This window comes from Dendropsophus ebraccatus, chromosome 6 (assembly GCF_027789765.1).
Source record: "Dendropsophus ebraccatus isolate aDenEbr1 chromosome 6, aDenEbr1.pat, whole genome shotgun sequence".
Classification (NCBI taxonomy): Eukaryota; Metazoa; Chordata; class Amphibia; order Anura; family Hylidae; genus Dendropsophus; species Dendropsophus ebraccatus.
This window is the reverse complement of record NC_091459.1, coordinates 117,177,610-117,194,736: the sequence shown is the minus strand read 5'-3', so window position 1 is coordinate 117,194,736 and position 17,127 is coordinate 117,177,610. Positions and strand designations below refer to the sequence as shown.

Here is a 17,127-nt window from a genome sequence, read left to right as displayed (position 1 = left end):
CCAGACCCTTTGGCTTAGGACCTCAACTCTGAGTGAAGCGACTTCACTTCTCCACTGATTGCGCTATTAGGCTGGGTTCACACTACGTATATTTCAGTCAGTATTGTGGTCCTCATATTGCAACCAAAACCAGGAGTGGATTAAGAACACAGAAAGGCTCTGTTCACACAATGTTGAAATTGAGTGGATGGCCGCCATTTAATAGCAAATATTTGCTGTTATTTTAAAACAACAGCTGTTGTATTGAAATAATGGCCGTTATTTACTGTTATATGGCGGCCATCCACTCAATTTCAACATTGTGTGAACAGATCCTTTCTGTGTTCTTAATCCACTCCTGGTTTTGGTTGCAATATGAGGACTACAATACTGACTGAAATATACGTAGTGTGAACCCAGCCCAAGATGGTGAGTGGATCCATCACCACCACCACCATCATTAATGGTTTCACCCAATAGTGCCTTGTTTATCTTTCTAGCCTTACATTAAATCAAAATGTTAGAAGAAAGGAAAAATAGATCATGGGACACAATGTGAGAAAAGCATAATGGTAGTAACAAAAGATCCAATTGGGACCTTAGAGTTGGGTGATGTAGTGGGACACCGAATGGGTGTTGCTGCTTCCAAAACGAGTTTTCTCTGCAGGTCTTGCCCACTAAGCTAATCTCTGACTGAAGCAAGACATTGCTGTGGCCTGTGAATGACTGAGCAGGCAGGACCTTCGGAGCAGAATTACCTCAGAAGTAGCAACGACAATTGATAAGTGAGGGACAACAGGAGTTGTGAGGAACCCGGGTTGGTGAGCATAATAAGTTGTTTGTTTTTTTACCACATTACCAAAAACGTGAAAAATCTTAGGATATGAGTGAGAAAATTCTAGAAAAGATGGAAAGTATAACACATTTTTTGAATCCTAAGTGAAATCTCAAACAACTATTTCTAGCAACAGTACACAGCAAGGTTTCCCCTAAATACGTCTTTTCCGATATAATTACTATTTTCACAATGAGATCAGCGATGGATCCGGGAAGCTTAACCAAAAAAGTTGTAAACCTTATAATCTTATGTTTTCAATTATATCTCTGAGTTATAAAACCCTCATGTAATATAGCAATGGGATAAGTCTCTCTCTCTATGTTTATTTTCATATATGAGCACAATGTCTGGCTAAAGAGACGTTACCTCACAAGCTGAGATCAGACAATGATGGAAACCGTACATTAAACTCCGGCCTCTACAAGTCATGGAAATGGACATTATGTTGGTTTTTAGGATGTGGTCTCTTATGCTTCATGATTAGGATGTAAGAGAAATACTTCAAAATTTAAAGGAGAAATCCAGTCTCCTAGTAGGTTATTGATGTGTAAGAAGATGATATGATCACAAATGATTTCTAGAATGGCGATGATCTATAAAGAACAGGGAATTTTATTGTTGCTGTCTTTGCAATTTGCTGCTATCCAGTGAATTTTATGCATTTGGCTCGTCTCTAATTTACATGAGTAGTTTTGGGCACTTGAGGGGTAAGGCTCCTATTACATGGCAACCCATTCAATACTGCTAGAAGATCAGCGCTCGTCTACTGAGCCTAGTACACAACCTGATAATTGTTTAGTGAGGGCTGCACGGACATCGTTAGCAATATCTGTGCAGCCCTTGCCCAAACAGTTTACATTACCTGTCCACGCTCAAAGTGTTCTCCTGCGCTCTGCTTCCTCCTTGGTCCTGGGTGCTGCAGCTTTAGAGCGGCCCATCAGAGCCGACAGGCCGCTCAGCCAATCACTGGCCGGGACCAGGAAATGTAAACCGTTTGTTGAATTGTCAGCCAATGGCCGCACAATGCTATTACACGTACTGATGCACAGTCGGCAGCTGATGATCTTATGTTGGTCCTAAAGAAACGATCATTCATCGGCTGATTATTTTCTCTATTACATGGAGCAATGATCTGCCGAATCGGGACCATTTGGCCAATTATTGTTCCGTGTAATAGAGCCCTTAGATGTAAGATCTTGGGGTTATAACTAGAGCTGGAATTGGAAGTGTGGCCTGGAAAACAAAGGGCGTGGCTTTCATGTGAAAGATTTTGCGAAGTGTGCCATCATACTGTGCGATCTCCCTCCTGGCCGTGCTGCCCGATGCCGCGCAGCATGGCCGTGAGGGGGATCACACAGCACGGAGAGGGAGGAGAGAGATCAGAAACACAGTGCAGAGGGGTGAGTGCTCCTTATCTGCCGCTCCCCCTGCTGCCGTGCACCAGGCAGCATGGCCAGGAGGGGGATCGGACATCACAAACACCGGGCAGTGGAACAGGAGAAAAGGAGGAATGGGGGACATTGGAAACACCGTGCAGCTACATAGAATGCGTCCCCTGCTGGACCCTATGGGTACCCGAGTCGTGACGGCACATTTTTTCAGAGAAATTAAAGCCTGCCTGATCTACTAAATTAAGGCATATAGCACTATATGTGCATTTCCCATAATTAATGTATATTAGGAATTTGTCATACTTTCCTTATGTAATAACATATTAAAAATATATTTTGCCTGCAGTTCTCCTTCAAGACTGCAGCTGCACAAGCAGGGAACACTCACTAAGCTCAGAGCCCGCAACTTCAGAAGCAGGGAACACTCACTGAGCTTAGAGCCTGCAGCTTCAGAAGCAGGGAACACTCACTAAGCTCAGAGCCCGCAGCTCTACAAACAGAAAACACTCAGCTCTAAACCTGTAGCTTTACAAGCCATTGAAGTATAGACACATTTCCTCATATTTTAAAGAATTTTTATTTTCCTTTGAATAAACATGTAGATAACATGTAGCTAACACATTGTAACCTACAGTAACACACAGACATCCAGTACATTGAGTGCAATCCAGTTGCAACTTTACATAGAGAAACATAAATGTATTGATTAACTATAAAAACCTCCTTGCTTTGGGATTACTTGCTTTAGGTTAAAATGTTACCATCACCCGCATTACCACATTTGGCCGTTACACGACGCCTTACAGGCACTCATCATATATTTTCCATACAATACTGATATAGCAAGGAGATTTTGATAAATAATCAATCCAACCTTATATATTACACTCTTAAAAACAAGAAAGTGACTACGAGGAGAAAATGCAGCATTTGTGTGTTGAGATGAATATGTATCTCTATAGTAGTTTTATATTGATGTGTCACTTTGTGATGCTTATAGTACAGTCTATTGATACACAGCAACATGCGGCTACCCGATATAAGATCACAACATGGCACTGCTACATCCCAATGCATAATAGTGATGGTGCCACGACCACCACAACCCAACAGCCAGAAGAAACCCAAACCTGCAGGACTTCTGTACAACCATAATCACTACTATTTTAGAAGTGCAAAACTGCGATCTAATACTGTGTGGCCACAAGGCGAGATACTCCTCTCACCCAATGTTCTTTATGAGGGCTTCCTTATAACTGACAGTAAACAATCAACCAAGAATTAGAATGGTTCCACAAAGATTTATGCTGATATCATGTAACCATGTACTTTGGTATCATACTTGTCTCTCATTCTTTCCTCTTCTCTGGAACCATATGTGTCTCTTACTACTATGCTTGTCTTTTATTTCTCTCATTTCATAAGTCTGTGATATCAGTATTGTCTCTGGTACATGCAGTATGTGCCTCTTCTCTGGTACTGTAATTGTCTCCCCTGACAACACATTTATTCGTATGATATTATACTTGCGTTCTCTGGTACCACATTTATCTATTCTAAGGCCCCGTCTTCTCTTTTCTCTGGTAGCATACTTGTATCTTCGCTGTACTATATTGTCTCTTCTCTGGTTTCATGCTTGTCTCCTGTCTGATACCATACTTGTCTCTTCTCTAGTACCATGCTTCTCCTTTCTCTGATACCATGGTTGTCTCTTCTCTGGTACCATAGGTGTCTCTTTTCCGATACCATACTTGTCTCTTCTTCGGTACCATACTTGTCTCTTCTTCGGTACCATACTTGTCTTTTCTTCGGTATCATACTTGTTTCTTCTCTGGTACCATACTTGTCTCTTCTCCTGCACCCTACTTGTCTCTACGTCCGTACCATACTTGTCTCATCGTCAGTACCATACTTGTCTCTTCTTCGGTACCATACTTGTCTCTTCTCCTGCACCCTACTTGTCTCTTCTTCGGTACCATACTTGTCTCTTCTCCTGCACCCTACTTGTCTCTTCTTCGGTACCATACTTGTCTCTTCGTCGGTACCATGCTTGTCTATTCTCTGGTGTCATATTTGTCTTCCAATACCATACTGTACTCGCCTTTTTCTTTGGTACTTTTCTTCTCCTATACCATTTGTGTCTTTTCTTTTGTATTAACATTTCTACCAATCTTTTTATTTGTAAAATACTTTTCTCTTCTCTAGTAATTCGTTTATGTCTTCTTTTGTGCCATACTTCTCTTTTCTCTCGTATAATAATTTTACTTGTCTTTTCACTGCTATGGTACTTTTTTTCTCTGTGCTTCTCTTCTCTGGTACCATACATGTTGTCTACCTTGTATTTTCTATGATACCATACATGTCTATCCTCATATTAGTGTTTTTTTTAAATCTGGTACAATATTTACTTTCTTCTTGAATTGTACATGAATAGCAGACTGGACCTTTCCTATATACCACTCTTGTCACTTCTTTGGTGTAACACTTGGATTACATTCATTACCATATTTTATCTTCGTTATCATTGATTGTTTTTTGATGCTATACATGCTTTCCCCTGTTTTTCTACACTTGGCTCACCTTGGTCCCTTGCTTTACCATTGGTACTACTGTTAACATTTGGTACTGTCAAAACACTTTTTATTTATTCTATAACACTTTGGTACTTTCTTCTTGTAAAATTGTTTTTGTATCATATCTGACTTTTCTTTCCGTAAAAACCCAACAAAGAAGTGCTGCCGAGGTCCTCCATCTACAGTAATGGACCTTCTTCAATGTATTAAGAAGAACTCTAAAGCACTTAGCCAGCAAGTGCAGCTAAACTAGTTAAGACTTTTCAAAGGTGCCTGGAATAGCAAAGTGAGGTTGTTTAAAACTTCTTAAAATTCTGGCAAAAAATCAACTGTAAACAGTGGGTGGAACTAATACAATGTTATATACCTAGCGCAGGTCCTCAGGGGTGGAGCCTGACAGGATATCTCTATGTGGTGTTGCTTAAATCTCTGTGTCATGCTCCACCTCCTTGGGACTTTTACAAGGCAGACTTACGATCCCCTTACACTTTCGGTAGCTTTTGGAGGAAGAACATCAGATATCTCTCCCGCCCTTCCTATACACAGGAATGTTCAGCACGGCCGAGTGTTCGGGTGTTTTCTGTGGGGAAGGGAGGGGTAAGTTGCAGCAAGAGAGCTGTGACTGCAGCTTATCTGAAACAAAGGTGGTCAGGCACTGGTTTTTCATTATGCCCGACCCCTATCACCACCAATTTTTAAGGGGAGCCCCATACACCTTGGGCTCGGCCGACTAAAGTCTAAGGTGTATGAGGACCTTTAGGCTACATTCACGTGTTCGTTATTGCAACCGGAATACATTAACCATTTATTTTAAATGGCCTCGTTCAAATGTTCTGTGCGTTTTACGGGGCCATGATCCATGCCGCAAAAATAACCTCAAGGTCCTAATACGGACCCGCAATTGTGTCACGGATCATTATTCTGTATTGAGTAAGTCTGTGCATTGCGGACATCCTACAACTACCTATTGATGCACTTTCTGTAGGCTGTCTATAGCTACAGGTCCACGGTTACAAACACGTGTGAATTTAGGAGGGTTTTTTTGTTGATTCTACAATACACCCAACTACACAATCTACAGATTTACCACCCAACAGAATATAACAAGCTTATTGACTTTGTTTTTTTTTAATCAAATTTTGGTCTATTAAAATATTGCCACTTAATTTTCCTAATGGATAGAATATGGGAAGATCATTGATTAATATTAGAGATGAGTGAACCTGGAGCATGCTCGAGTCCATCCGAACCCGAACTTTCAGCATTTGATTAGCGGTGGCTGTTGAACTTGGATAAAGCCCTAAGGCTATGTGGAAATCATGGATATAGTCATTGGACTATGGACATGGACTCGAACCCGAACCCGGTTCGCTCATCTTTAATTAATATACAAACCAGGTATTGAGATTATTTTTCATGTCTAATAGTTACAGTGTTTTCTTTTACAGTCACATTCAAACCCAAATTCATAATTCTGCTGGTCCCCTATATTACAGAGCAGTGCATTGTGGGAGTTCAGACGGCACATCAAGTTAAAGAGAAACTCTAGTAGGTATAGTAAATCATTCCCAATGGCTCCAAACCTCAACTATATTATAGCATCCCCTAAATTACTTTCCAGCAGAAAATCTTCTGGACGCCATTTTGAATGTAGAACTTTGCTAAACACATTTCCCATGATGCCTTTGGCCAGACATCACATAAAAAGGAGGGAGATAGTGCTCTTCTAACTTTTAAATTGTGAGCAGGGAACCACTTTTACAGGCCTACGGCATAGAGGAGTACGGGGACTGTGTCCTGGACATACAGCATGTTACAGGCAATGACCAAATTTAGCCTTCTGAGAGGGGTAGAGATGGTTGGAAGAATATCGTCTACAGGAATTAACATACAGTATGAAGACTGTTTGGGCCATGGACATTGAAAGTTGACAGCCATTATTCTTCTAGTTAATTCCCCTGTTATGGTCCAGCCAAATCATGCTTGAATATAGCATCCTACCCTATATAGCAGTGCCTTCAGAATTCACATGGCAAATTATAGAGTTTCCCTTTAAGTCACATGTCTGTCATTAAAGTGTTGTCTGTTTCCAAGGGTAAATGGCAGAAAATGGAAAATAGCTTTAAATACAGGACACCTTCTTGTACCTTGTACCTTCGGATAGCTGCTTTTAATCCAAGATCTGTCCTGGGTCCGCTCGGCAGGTGATGCAGTTATTGTCCAAAAAAAAAATGTTTAAACTTGTAGTCCTGTGTCAAATTGGCTCGGCCTAAAGTGTGTGCCCTAGGCCTGCACTGCCTCTCCATCCCTCCTCCCTGCCCACTTCATCATTAGGAATGCCCCGGCAGGATTTCTCCTAAACATCACTTGTCTGAACACTGCACATGAGCTGGATCGTTAAGGCACATGTGCAGTGTTAAGACAAGTGATGATTAGGAGAAATCCTGCCTAAAGCATTCCTAATGGTGAAGAGGGCGGGGAGGAGGAACAGAGAGGCGGTGTGCAGGTCTAGGGCACACACTCTAGGCCACGCCAATTTGACACAGGGCTGCAAGTTTAAAAGTTGTTTTTTAGGACAATAACTGCATTACCTGCCGAACGGCCCCAGGACAGATCCTGGATGAAAAGCATCGTACGACAGTACAACAGGTTGGGGGGGGGGGGCAGATTGTGGGTACAAAGTCGCTTTAACAAAAGTGCAAGGACCTTGATAGATATAATGATGATGAAGATGAAGAATGAGGATAATGCATCTCACAAAAATATTTCTACATTTTATATGATTCAGTAGAATTATGTGGAAGAATATTGATAATGCTCCGGGCAGCCTTCTGTCTCCACACCGTTGTGAGTCGAACTTATGGTGATCAACATAATCCGGTCAACACTTTACACCATTTATAGGTTATTCTGTATTAATCAAGTTTTTTTTGGAAATACATTCATTTTGATATAACAGATTTTCCTTTTGGTCCAGGAGGTCCAGGTAACCCAGGAGGTCCTGGTATGCCATCTTCTCCTTTCAACCCTATTGGTCCTTCTTTCCCTTGTGATCCAGGTAGTCCTGTAAGTCCTGGCACTCCTCGCAAACCTATAGGTCCAATGTCCCCAGGAGGGCCAACAGGTCCGGGCGGACTCGGTTCACCTTTAGCCCCTTTCTGACCTTTCGGCCCAGGTGGGCCCATACTGCCCTTCTCACCTTTAATCCCAGAGTTTCCTTTAATTCCAATAGATCCCTTTAAACCAATAGGCCCTGTTTCTCCAATGAGTCCCCTTGGTCCTTGAGGGCCTGGAGCACCTATTTCACCTGTGTCACCTTTATCTCCTTTCAAACCTATTGGTCCCTTTCCGCCCATATCGCCTTTAACCCCTCTTGGACCTGGAAGTCCTGGTGCACCTAAAAAAAAAAAAATTCAATAGTTATCAATTTTTTATTCTTACAAATTTTGAATCACTTTATGCAGTTGTATATAAAAGTATAAAAGAATATTTTTTGAGCAGTTGGCACTCCCCTTCATAAGACCCACATGACCCAAATTAGCAGGATACACCTGTGCTCGCATGTCAGTACCTCCTATCTTTCCCATTCTGTTTGCAGCAGTGATGGTGAGTGCAATACCATATTCATACTTGTGTTTGGGGGCAGCCTTCTCTGCCGGTGGTGACGGATGGGTTTTGGGGGAGCATTCTGGGTTTGGTCCTATGACGTTGGGGTTACAGGGCCATTCCATGGCCTCCCTTCCCTGCATGTGCACGCTTTGCGGGGTTGGCAGTCGCTGACTGACACAGTGGTGAGTTAGTGCAGGGACCCGTGTGAACCAGGAGACCGTCACGTGGTACATGGGGCAATATGGTTTGATCAGATTATATACCAACATCCTGGCGTTGATTTTTAAACATAGCCTAGCGGCATTAGTATCAGCCATGGATGTGATGTTCAGCAGCTCCTTTCTCTCCATGTCGTATAAAAGAATATTTATATCCCAGAGTTGACAAAAACTACAGTATATGAAAATCTACTTAAGTGCTTCTTATAAGCAGAGCTACAAAAGTATACATTCACATATGAGCAGTGTACATAGAGTAGGAACAGTATTAGGCTATGTTCACACAATGTATGTTTTCGTAAAAGTACGGCCGTTGTTGCAATTGGCAACAACGGCCATACTTTGTACAAGAACATACGTTGCCTTGCTTTGTATGGGAACCCAGCCAGAGCGTATACATTTGCATACGCTCCGGCTGGGATCCCTCGCAGCGTCACAAAGAACTGACATGTCAATTTTCTGCGGCCGCTATTCAGTGAATAGCGGCCGTAGAAAACCATGTCAATGCACACTATTGAGTGAGCGGCTGCGGCTGCAGTGGAGAGTTCTGATGCGGGCGCGCACGGATGCGTATCGGCAAGGATGATCTTTTCAGAGACCGTCCGTTCCATCACCCGACCAGGTCACGGAACGGCCGGTCTCTTACGCCATGTGAACATGGCCTAATAGTAGTTATATTCTTGTATATATGGAGCAGTATTATAGTAGTTCCATTCTTGTATGTAAGAGCAGTATTATAGTAGTAGCTAATTCTTGTATATAGGAGCAGTATTATAGTAGTTATATTCTTGTATATAGGAGCAGTATTATAGTAGTTATACGAACTGGAGAGAGTGGAACGGCTGCACATCCCATCTATGGCTGATACTAATGCCGCTAGGCCTATATTAAAAATCAACACCATGCCTAGCGGCATTAGTATCAGCCATAGATGGGATGTGCAGCCGTTCCACTCTCTCCAGTTCGTATTATAGTAGTTATATTCTTGTATATAGGAGCAGTATTATAGTAGTTATATTCTTGTATATAGGGGCAGTATTATAGTAGTTATATTCTTGTATATAGGGGCAGTATTATAGTAGTTATATTCCTGTATATAGGAGCAGTATTATAGTAGTTATATTCCTGTATATAGGGAGCAGTATTATAGTAGTTATATTCTTGTATATAGGAGCAGTATTATAGTAGTTATATTCCTGTATATAGGGGCAGTATTATAGTAGTTATATTCCTGTATATAGGGAGCAGTATTATAGTAGTTAGATTCTTGTATATAGGAGCAGTATTATAGTAGTTAGATTCTTGTATATAGGAGCAGTATTATAGTAGTTATACGAACTGGAGAGAATGGAACGGCTGCACATCCCATCTATGGCTGATACTAATGCCGCTAGGCCTATATTAAAAATCAACACCAGAGTGTCTGTATATGAATTGATCAAGCCATATTGCCCCGTGTACCACCGCGCAGGTCCTCTGGTCCTCACGGGTCCCTACGCTAGCTCCACACCGTGTCGGTCAGCGACCGCCAACCCCGCAAAGCGTGCACATGCAGGGAAGGGAGGCCATGGAACGGCCCTGCAACCCCAATGTCACAGGACCAGACCCAAAAAGCCCCACCAAAACCCAGCCAGCACCACCAGCGGGGAAGGCTGCCCCCAAACGACACCAGTATGGATATGGTATATATAGTAGTTATATTCCTGTATATAGGAACAGTATTATAGTAGTTATATTCTTGTACATAGGAGTTAGTATTATAGTAGTTATATTCTTGTATATAGGAGCAGTATTATAGTAGTTATATTCTTGTACATAGGAGGCAATATTATAGTAGTTATATTCTTGTATACAGGAGCAGTATTATAGTAGTTATATTCTTGTATATAGGAGCAGTATTATAGTAGTTATATTCTTGTATATAGTATATAGTAGTTATACTTTCCTGTATATGAGACTGTAATATAGCAGTTATATATCACAGGTAAAATAAGCTTATTGTATTGATATGTCAAAATAATTTAAATAAATTGTAGCGGTCAGTGCTGCTGTGCTGTTGTACTATTGTTGGACAAAATGTGATCTCTGATCTCTGGTGCCTCTCTTTGCTTTTTTACTTGTTACATTTCATGTATATTTTTGTTCTTGGCAATATGGAAATTCTCCCTCAGTGTTTCTGGGCTGTGTGCGGTGATGTCAGACTTGGAAGTCATGGATCCCACCAGCGGTGGACGTTAGTGGTGAATGCGTTAACAACTTGTGGAGTCTTGTTCTGAGTCACCCAGCGTGTTTTATGAGGGACCTGCTGAGCGTCTCACTGTTTTTCTCGGACATCTCTGCTCCTCTTTATGTTCTGCAGCTTTCTGCCGCACACAGTAATGTCAATGCTTGTTTCCTGTGTGTCGCAACTCCAGCACTTTTGCAATTGAAATCAGGAAAACATCATAAATCTTATTTATTTACAATAATCACAATCCAAAATGTAAAATACAAGAGATTTGAGCTTACATGAATGCTGTAGCTAAGGCCCTTTCTTTCACCTATGCAGAGTACATCATGATACTTACCACTGACTATATTTTCTTTAAATTCTATAAATAACCAGATGGCTCAGCCAAGACTACAGGTTAAGTATGGCACTCTGTGGGCACTGCTTGGTCCAGCATTGTCTCGGAGTATCTCAATAAAGAAGTAGAGCTCCCTGTTTTCCAGAAGGAAAGAATTGTCTCCTCTCAAAGTCTCAAATGCAATTCTGTACACAGACACGTTATACAGGGTACTCCATACTTTAAAGGGATAAGCCATTTGGGAATTTTTGGGAAGAAAGGACATGCAAAGTATCTCTTTAACACTTACTTAAAAAGATGGCTTTCCCTTCATGTCCATACCTCACTCCAACTAGGACTAGGCTTGGGATATATGCAAAGCCAAAAATCTCTTCAAAGGATAGACTGCCCACTTGCCAAAAGCTGTTTCGGAGTTATTGCTCCCTCGTACGGAGCATGGTGCTAGCTGGCTATTGAGAGGCCTATTGTTCTGGGACATAAGGGACACTAATTCTCCTTGAGGAGAGCATCATAAAGACGTATGAAGACTTAATGGCTCAGAATGCATCATCATTGTGCGATAACCCAGTTTTCACAGTCTCATCAGCTTTTATTCTTTACCCTCAGAAGGGCTTTCTTCCATATAAAGTACAGGCTCTGTCACTTCAGTCACTACCCCTAACTCCTCCCATGTCTGATGGTCTGACAGAGTGTTAAAAGGGTTATCTCTAGTGATTGAATGCTGCCACAAGGATGCCAGGAAAACATGGGTAAAGCCTATGGCCTATGGCTGTACTCATGTTTTACAGGACTCCCCTAGGGCGGTATCCAATTTCTCCTGACGCCAGGAGTTGAATGCCAAGTGTTTTGGCTCAGCCACGTGGCCCAGTGTGGACCTTTTTCTGAACCTACCTTGCACAATGGTGACTCCTTCGAGGATTTCGCCATGCTTGATGTCTACCAGTTTCATTTCTTCCATAATCATTGAAAGGTTCCTAACATCAAAGTCAAGGCGGGCGTTCATCAGACTGAACCTCTCTCTCAGCAGATCGGTGGCCCCTTGCATAAGGCTGACAGACTTGTTAAGGTAGTATAGCTCCTCGGCATGAGAATTGAACCCATGAGTACATGAGAGCCGCACATCATCCAGATACTTTAGCATGCTGTGCACGTGGTTGTCCGTGGCATTGATATTAGTAAATATAGTCCCGATTTCGGTTTCGTGAGAAAACATCCTGCCCTCCAAGCTCTCGAAGCGCTCGACAGTCCTGTTTTGTGTGTACTTGGAATGGTACTGGAGATCCTGCATGTTTTCTTCATGGTCATCTAGGAAAGACGTGATATTGTCCAACTGTAGCTGAAGACCCATCACTTGCAGCACCAGGTCATGCATGACCTCTGTGTTCATGGTGATACGTTGAGCAGTAGCTGTGATGCTGCTCTGGATGTTTCTTACCAGGTCGATGGTTTTGACAGACGTGGTTTTAAAACCACCAAAAATTTTGCTATAATTTTGCCAGTCGTTGACAATTTTTTGTAAGGTCAACGTTTCCTCATCAGTCTTCCTCTGGATCACTTGTATCCACTCAGAGGTTTGCCCAACCGTAAAATTTATCTGCTGGACAGCAGCTGTGATATCATATCTCTCTTGGACCAGATTTTTTACCGAGGCTTCCAGCTCAGCCGCTGCGGCTTGCCACCCTTTAACCTGAAACAAGAAAAGTCCTAAAGTCTGGTTGATCTGCCGAAGGGAGAAGTTACTCCTGTCTATCTGGTTGTCCATCTTGCTGTTGGCAGCCATGAGAAATTGATGATTTTCAGATGTTTTGTCCAACTGAATTTCCTGGGCCAGAAGCATCTTCTGTATCTCCTCCAGCTCCCCCTGAAGCTTGCTGATCTCTTGGCCCAAGTAAGTGGCGTCATGGCAGTAGGAGCAATTTCCAACAGATTTCATGTCTAATGATCCAAAAACATAATTATCAAAATGTGTTGCTATTATAGGAACCAATCATGATCTAATCAGCTAAATATCGCAAATTAATATGTAACACAATTTTTCCAGTCTCAGTGGATGTAACTAAAGCAACATATTAAACATGTAAGTAATGTATGAACTATATATATAGATACACGGAGGAGGAGCATTCCACAATTAGGTTTATTCTTGCTGTAACACTTCGGAGAAAGTCACCTGGGTCACAAAGATCCCCAATATGGTGGGTCCAGCACTATCTTTTCTAACAATTGTATGACTATGAAGATGGTAAAGGCAGGGGTGTAGCTGCATTGTATTAGTATTGAAAGATGGTCATTCAAGGGGTTTTCCAAAATGACTGTATGCGCAGGACCTGGGATCTCGAGAGTAGGGACCCCAAAATCCCCACTTAAAACGGGGCCGTGCTGGCCGTCTCCCCCTGCCTCCCATGCCGCCCCCTGCCCGCCTTTACAGATTTCCATGTAAATGCGCATGCAGCGTTTTTTGAGCTCCGGCGCCGCTGTAGTGACATAGCCCGGTCCGCACCGCCCCTTTGGCCGTCTTCCACGCCCTGTTTAGTGACGCTCTTGGCCCAGCCCCGGCTCGCATGCCTGTCAGCGGCCACCCCGCTCCATCACATAACATGTTGGTGCACACTGCCTACGTCATCTTGTAGAGTTCTTGGGATCGGATCGTGCGCAGGCGCACTGATGCGACCGGCTTTATCAAGCTAGTCTAGCCTAGTCTAGTCTTTGTTTACCTATTTTAATTAAGTAGTTTACATATATCTAGGTTTTTTTCTAAGCTCTTGGTCTCAAGTCAAATGTCAGAGTTGCTACTTGAGTTGGAGTCACAAAAACTAACTTCCTAAGACATATGGTGTATGGACGTAGCCCTGACTTGATCTGAAAGATTTTTTTTGAGGATAACAATTTCTAGGGCCTTTTAGCTACCTGTGCCTACGGTCGGGAGCCAACCAACTTTTTTAATATATAAAAAGGCAGTTTTATTGGCATTTTTATATAAATAAAAAGGCCAATCCTACTTTGTGTAACCATGACCTGATTCAAAGCAGGGTGGTTACAAAAAGCAGACCCCCCTTGTGGAGGCCATAAGTCTTGACCGTGTAATGCTTCATTCCCATTGAACATCAGGTTCTCCACTAATAACAGCTGTTTATTTAGGCCTCGAGCGGGATGTTCAAACCTGATAACCCCCTTTATGTCAACAGCTCCATGGTAGTTGTCTCGTCTTGGAGCCTTACCCTAACTAAAGGATAAACTAAACAACCTGGACTCTAAACTGATACACTGTAACAAATATGTCCTTAGATCACCGAGGATTGGCTACACTGGATGAAATTATGGCCACCACTTAGCCCTAAGCAAAGCTGTAACAAATAAAAAACATGAAATCGACGAGTATATGAGAAAGCCCTTGAGCTCCACATCCTTCCTGCACTGGCAGAAGTTCTGGTGCTCTCCCACCCTCCCCTGTAATGTTTCTCTATGATTGTAGCCATATTATTGGATATTTTCCTGTAATTGGTTAAGACTCTTATTATCTCCAGACTCTCTGCAGCCAATAATAGCTTCACTGGGTCACAGGATGTGGGATATGATGGGTGAATCCTGGAAGTAACAGATCGTCATCCCTGGAGAGAGTCCCACACACTGCGCTAGAACTGCCCTGTGACTCTTACAGGATCTGTCTCCCAGTTTCCTAGAGTTCTGTATAGTTAGGTACAATGGCTGCCGTATTGCCTGTCACTTTGGGATAGAATTGTTCACCATGTAATGAGGAGCTGACACCAGGCCTCGCACTTACACTGATCTCACTCTCACCGCCTGCGTTCTCTTAGGGATTAGGCTTCCGGAAATACTTTTGTACAATAAGTAGGAACAGATTTTGGAAAAACTTTCCAATCCCCATGAAAAGTGCAAAACAACCCACAGCTGATCCTGCCTGGGAACAGAGCGAGGGAAGGTCCAGGACACAGAGCGGGGATTACATGGCCGGTGATTTACTGCTCGCCACAGATAGTACTGAGTAAACCGGCAGACATCATGTGACCGGTGGAACACGCCAGATGTGCAAACTTGTGTTAGTTACACGAGAGATTTCATGTTGTTTATATCCTGTTGTTTTTAACTTTCTATAATAAAGGGGAAAGAGATGGGTTATACAGCAGGGCCCTTAACAGAAGACATCTCAAGGCCTCATTCTGTTCACAATATGATCTCCCTAATTCTAAATAGTTCTTACCATACAAGCCCCTATTACACAGGGCGATCAGCGGGAGCAAGCGAGCGCTTGCTTGCCCATCGTTCCCCTGCTTGGCTATTACATGGTCTGACAACGAGCTGGTAAGTGTGGGGCGGGGGTTGTTGGGGGGGTATAGTTCTGTGGCATTGCAACTTAGTTCCAATGAAATGAGTAAAGCCAAATTGTAATACCACACAATCTAAGAGCTGTGTTGTGTATTCTAATCCTGGACAACCCTTTGAAGCATACCCATCACCTCGGCCACTGCTGCATCAGCGGCGAGTTTCACTCTATGTATGGAAGTTTGGGTAGCTATGGCTACAAACATGTCATGATCATGACGTAAATGCATGTGACCCCCATTTTGATCCAATTGAGAATTGCACATTTCCATCACTGGATGTTCATAGTCATGGAAACCCAGATGTCTGTGGACAAAGTGAAATTCACTGATAAACCAGCAGAGGCTGTGTTGACAAGTATGCTTTAAAAGTGGACCTGTCGACAAGTTAACGGCTAACTAAAGTAAAGGCAGTGCACAATAAATCTTCCTACCCCGAATCAGAAGATATAACTCTTATTCCAATCTGTTGCTCCAGCGCTGAAATATAAGCTGTAGAAAGTGTATGCAAAAACCCAGCAATATTTAGCCTGTCAATGTAGTGGGCATTTACATGCAGACATAGAAGTGTTAGGAAAGAAGTGACTGAGCATTGCTGAGCGTTTGCAGCCCACGAACGCCTAATTCATATAAAATTTCTTAAGCTTATATCTCAGAGCTGAAGTGACGGATTAAAATAAGAGTAATACGATATCTCTTGATTCAGGGTGAAAAGTTCTACTGTTCACATTTCATTAATATGTATATTGATAGTTGGGTTTACAGGGGGTGGGACTTTTAGCTTCTATAACAGATTGTAATAAGACATATGATCTGTGCAGGAGCCCTGAACTCTTTGTGATCCTCCGAAATCAGTCAGGATCACATGACACATGACTCTTATGACACATGACTCATATCTGGCCAATGTGGTGGTCACCAGACAAAAGGCAATTGCTGTAGTTGCCAGTAGAGATGAGTGCAACTGGAGCTTGCCCGAGTCCGATTGTTTGGTGTTTCATTACTGGTGGCTGAAGAAGTTGGATACAGCCCTAAAGCTGCAGTCCTATGGCTTTATCTATGTTTTCCCGGATTCCCTAGGGCAGCATCCAACATTTTCAGCCTCCGGTAATCAAATGCCCAAAAATCAGATCCAGGCATGCTCTAGTTGCGCTCATCTCTAGTTCGGCTCATCCGAGGCAACCTGAATAGAGAAAGCAGTATAAGAAGCCAGCGGTCAGATGGGTGGAATTTACTGTTTTTGGAGAAGCCTATAGAAACCTGTGAGAAGAAAATAGTCATATTTACCGAGCTCCTGAAGATCCACCTGGACGGACACAATCTTCTTCTCATAGTGGGACTGTGCAGAGCTGAAGTCATCGTACAGGGAATTGACTTTCCTGAAAACTGTAAATAACAGGGAAATAAGGCGTCATCCTCCAACATTTACTCATCGCTTGACTTTCACATCCAATGCCGTCATCTTATTTACCCCAGCTAAAAATGTGTCCACAACCATTTGGATTTAAAGGGACAGTATGTATTTATGATCAAGTGTAGCCAACAGGGCAATACACCTTATGGCCATTCGAACTGTCTATGTCCTTCCTATCACTTACTGCAGAAGGTTAGC

At 42.5% G+C, this 17,127-nt stretch overlaps 1 protein-coding gene across 2 annotated transcripts in view; it reads right to left on the bottom strand.

Moving 5' to 3' along the window:
- Positions 1-7,148: 7,148 nt before the first annotated feature.
- SCARA3 (scavenger receptor class A member 3) overlaps positions 7,149-17,127 on the bottom strand; it is a 38,084-nt gene continuing 28,105 nt past the window's right edge. For both annotated transcript variants that reach the window (XM_069975730.1, XM_069975729.1), the window contains exons 6-8: positions 16,803-16,901; positions 12,067-13,110; positions 7,149-8,178 (exon numbers count right to left, since the gene is read on the bottom strand). In XM_069975730.1, the coding sequence (XP_069831831.1) occupies positions 7,724-8,178; positions 12,067-13,110; positions 16,803-16,901 (1,598 nt within the window). In that variant the 3' untranslated portion in view covers positions 7,149-7,723. The remainder of the gene's footprint in view (positions 8,179-12,066; positions 13,111-16,802; positions 16,902-17,127) is intronic.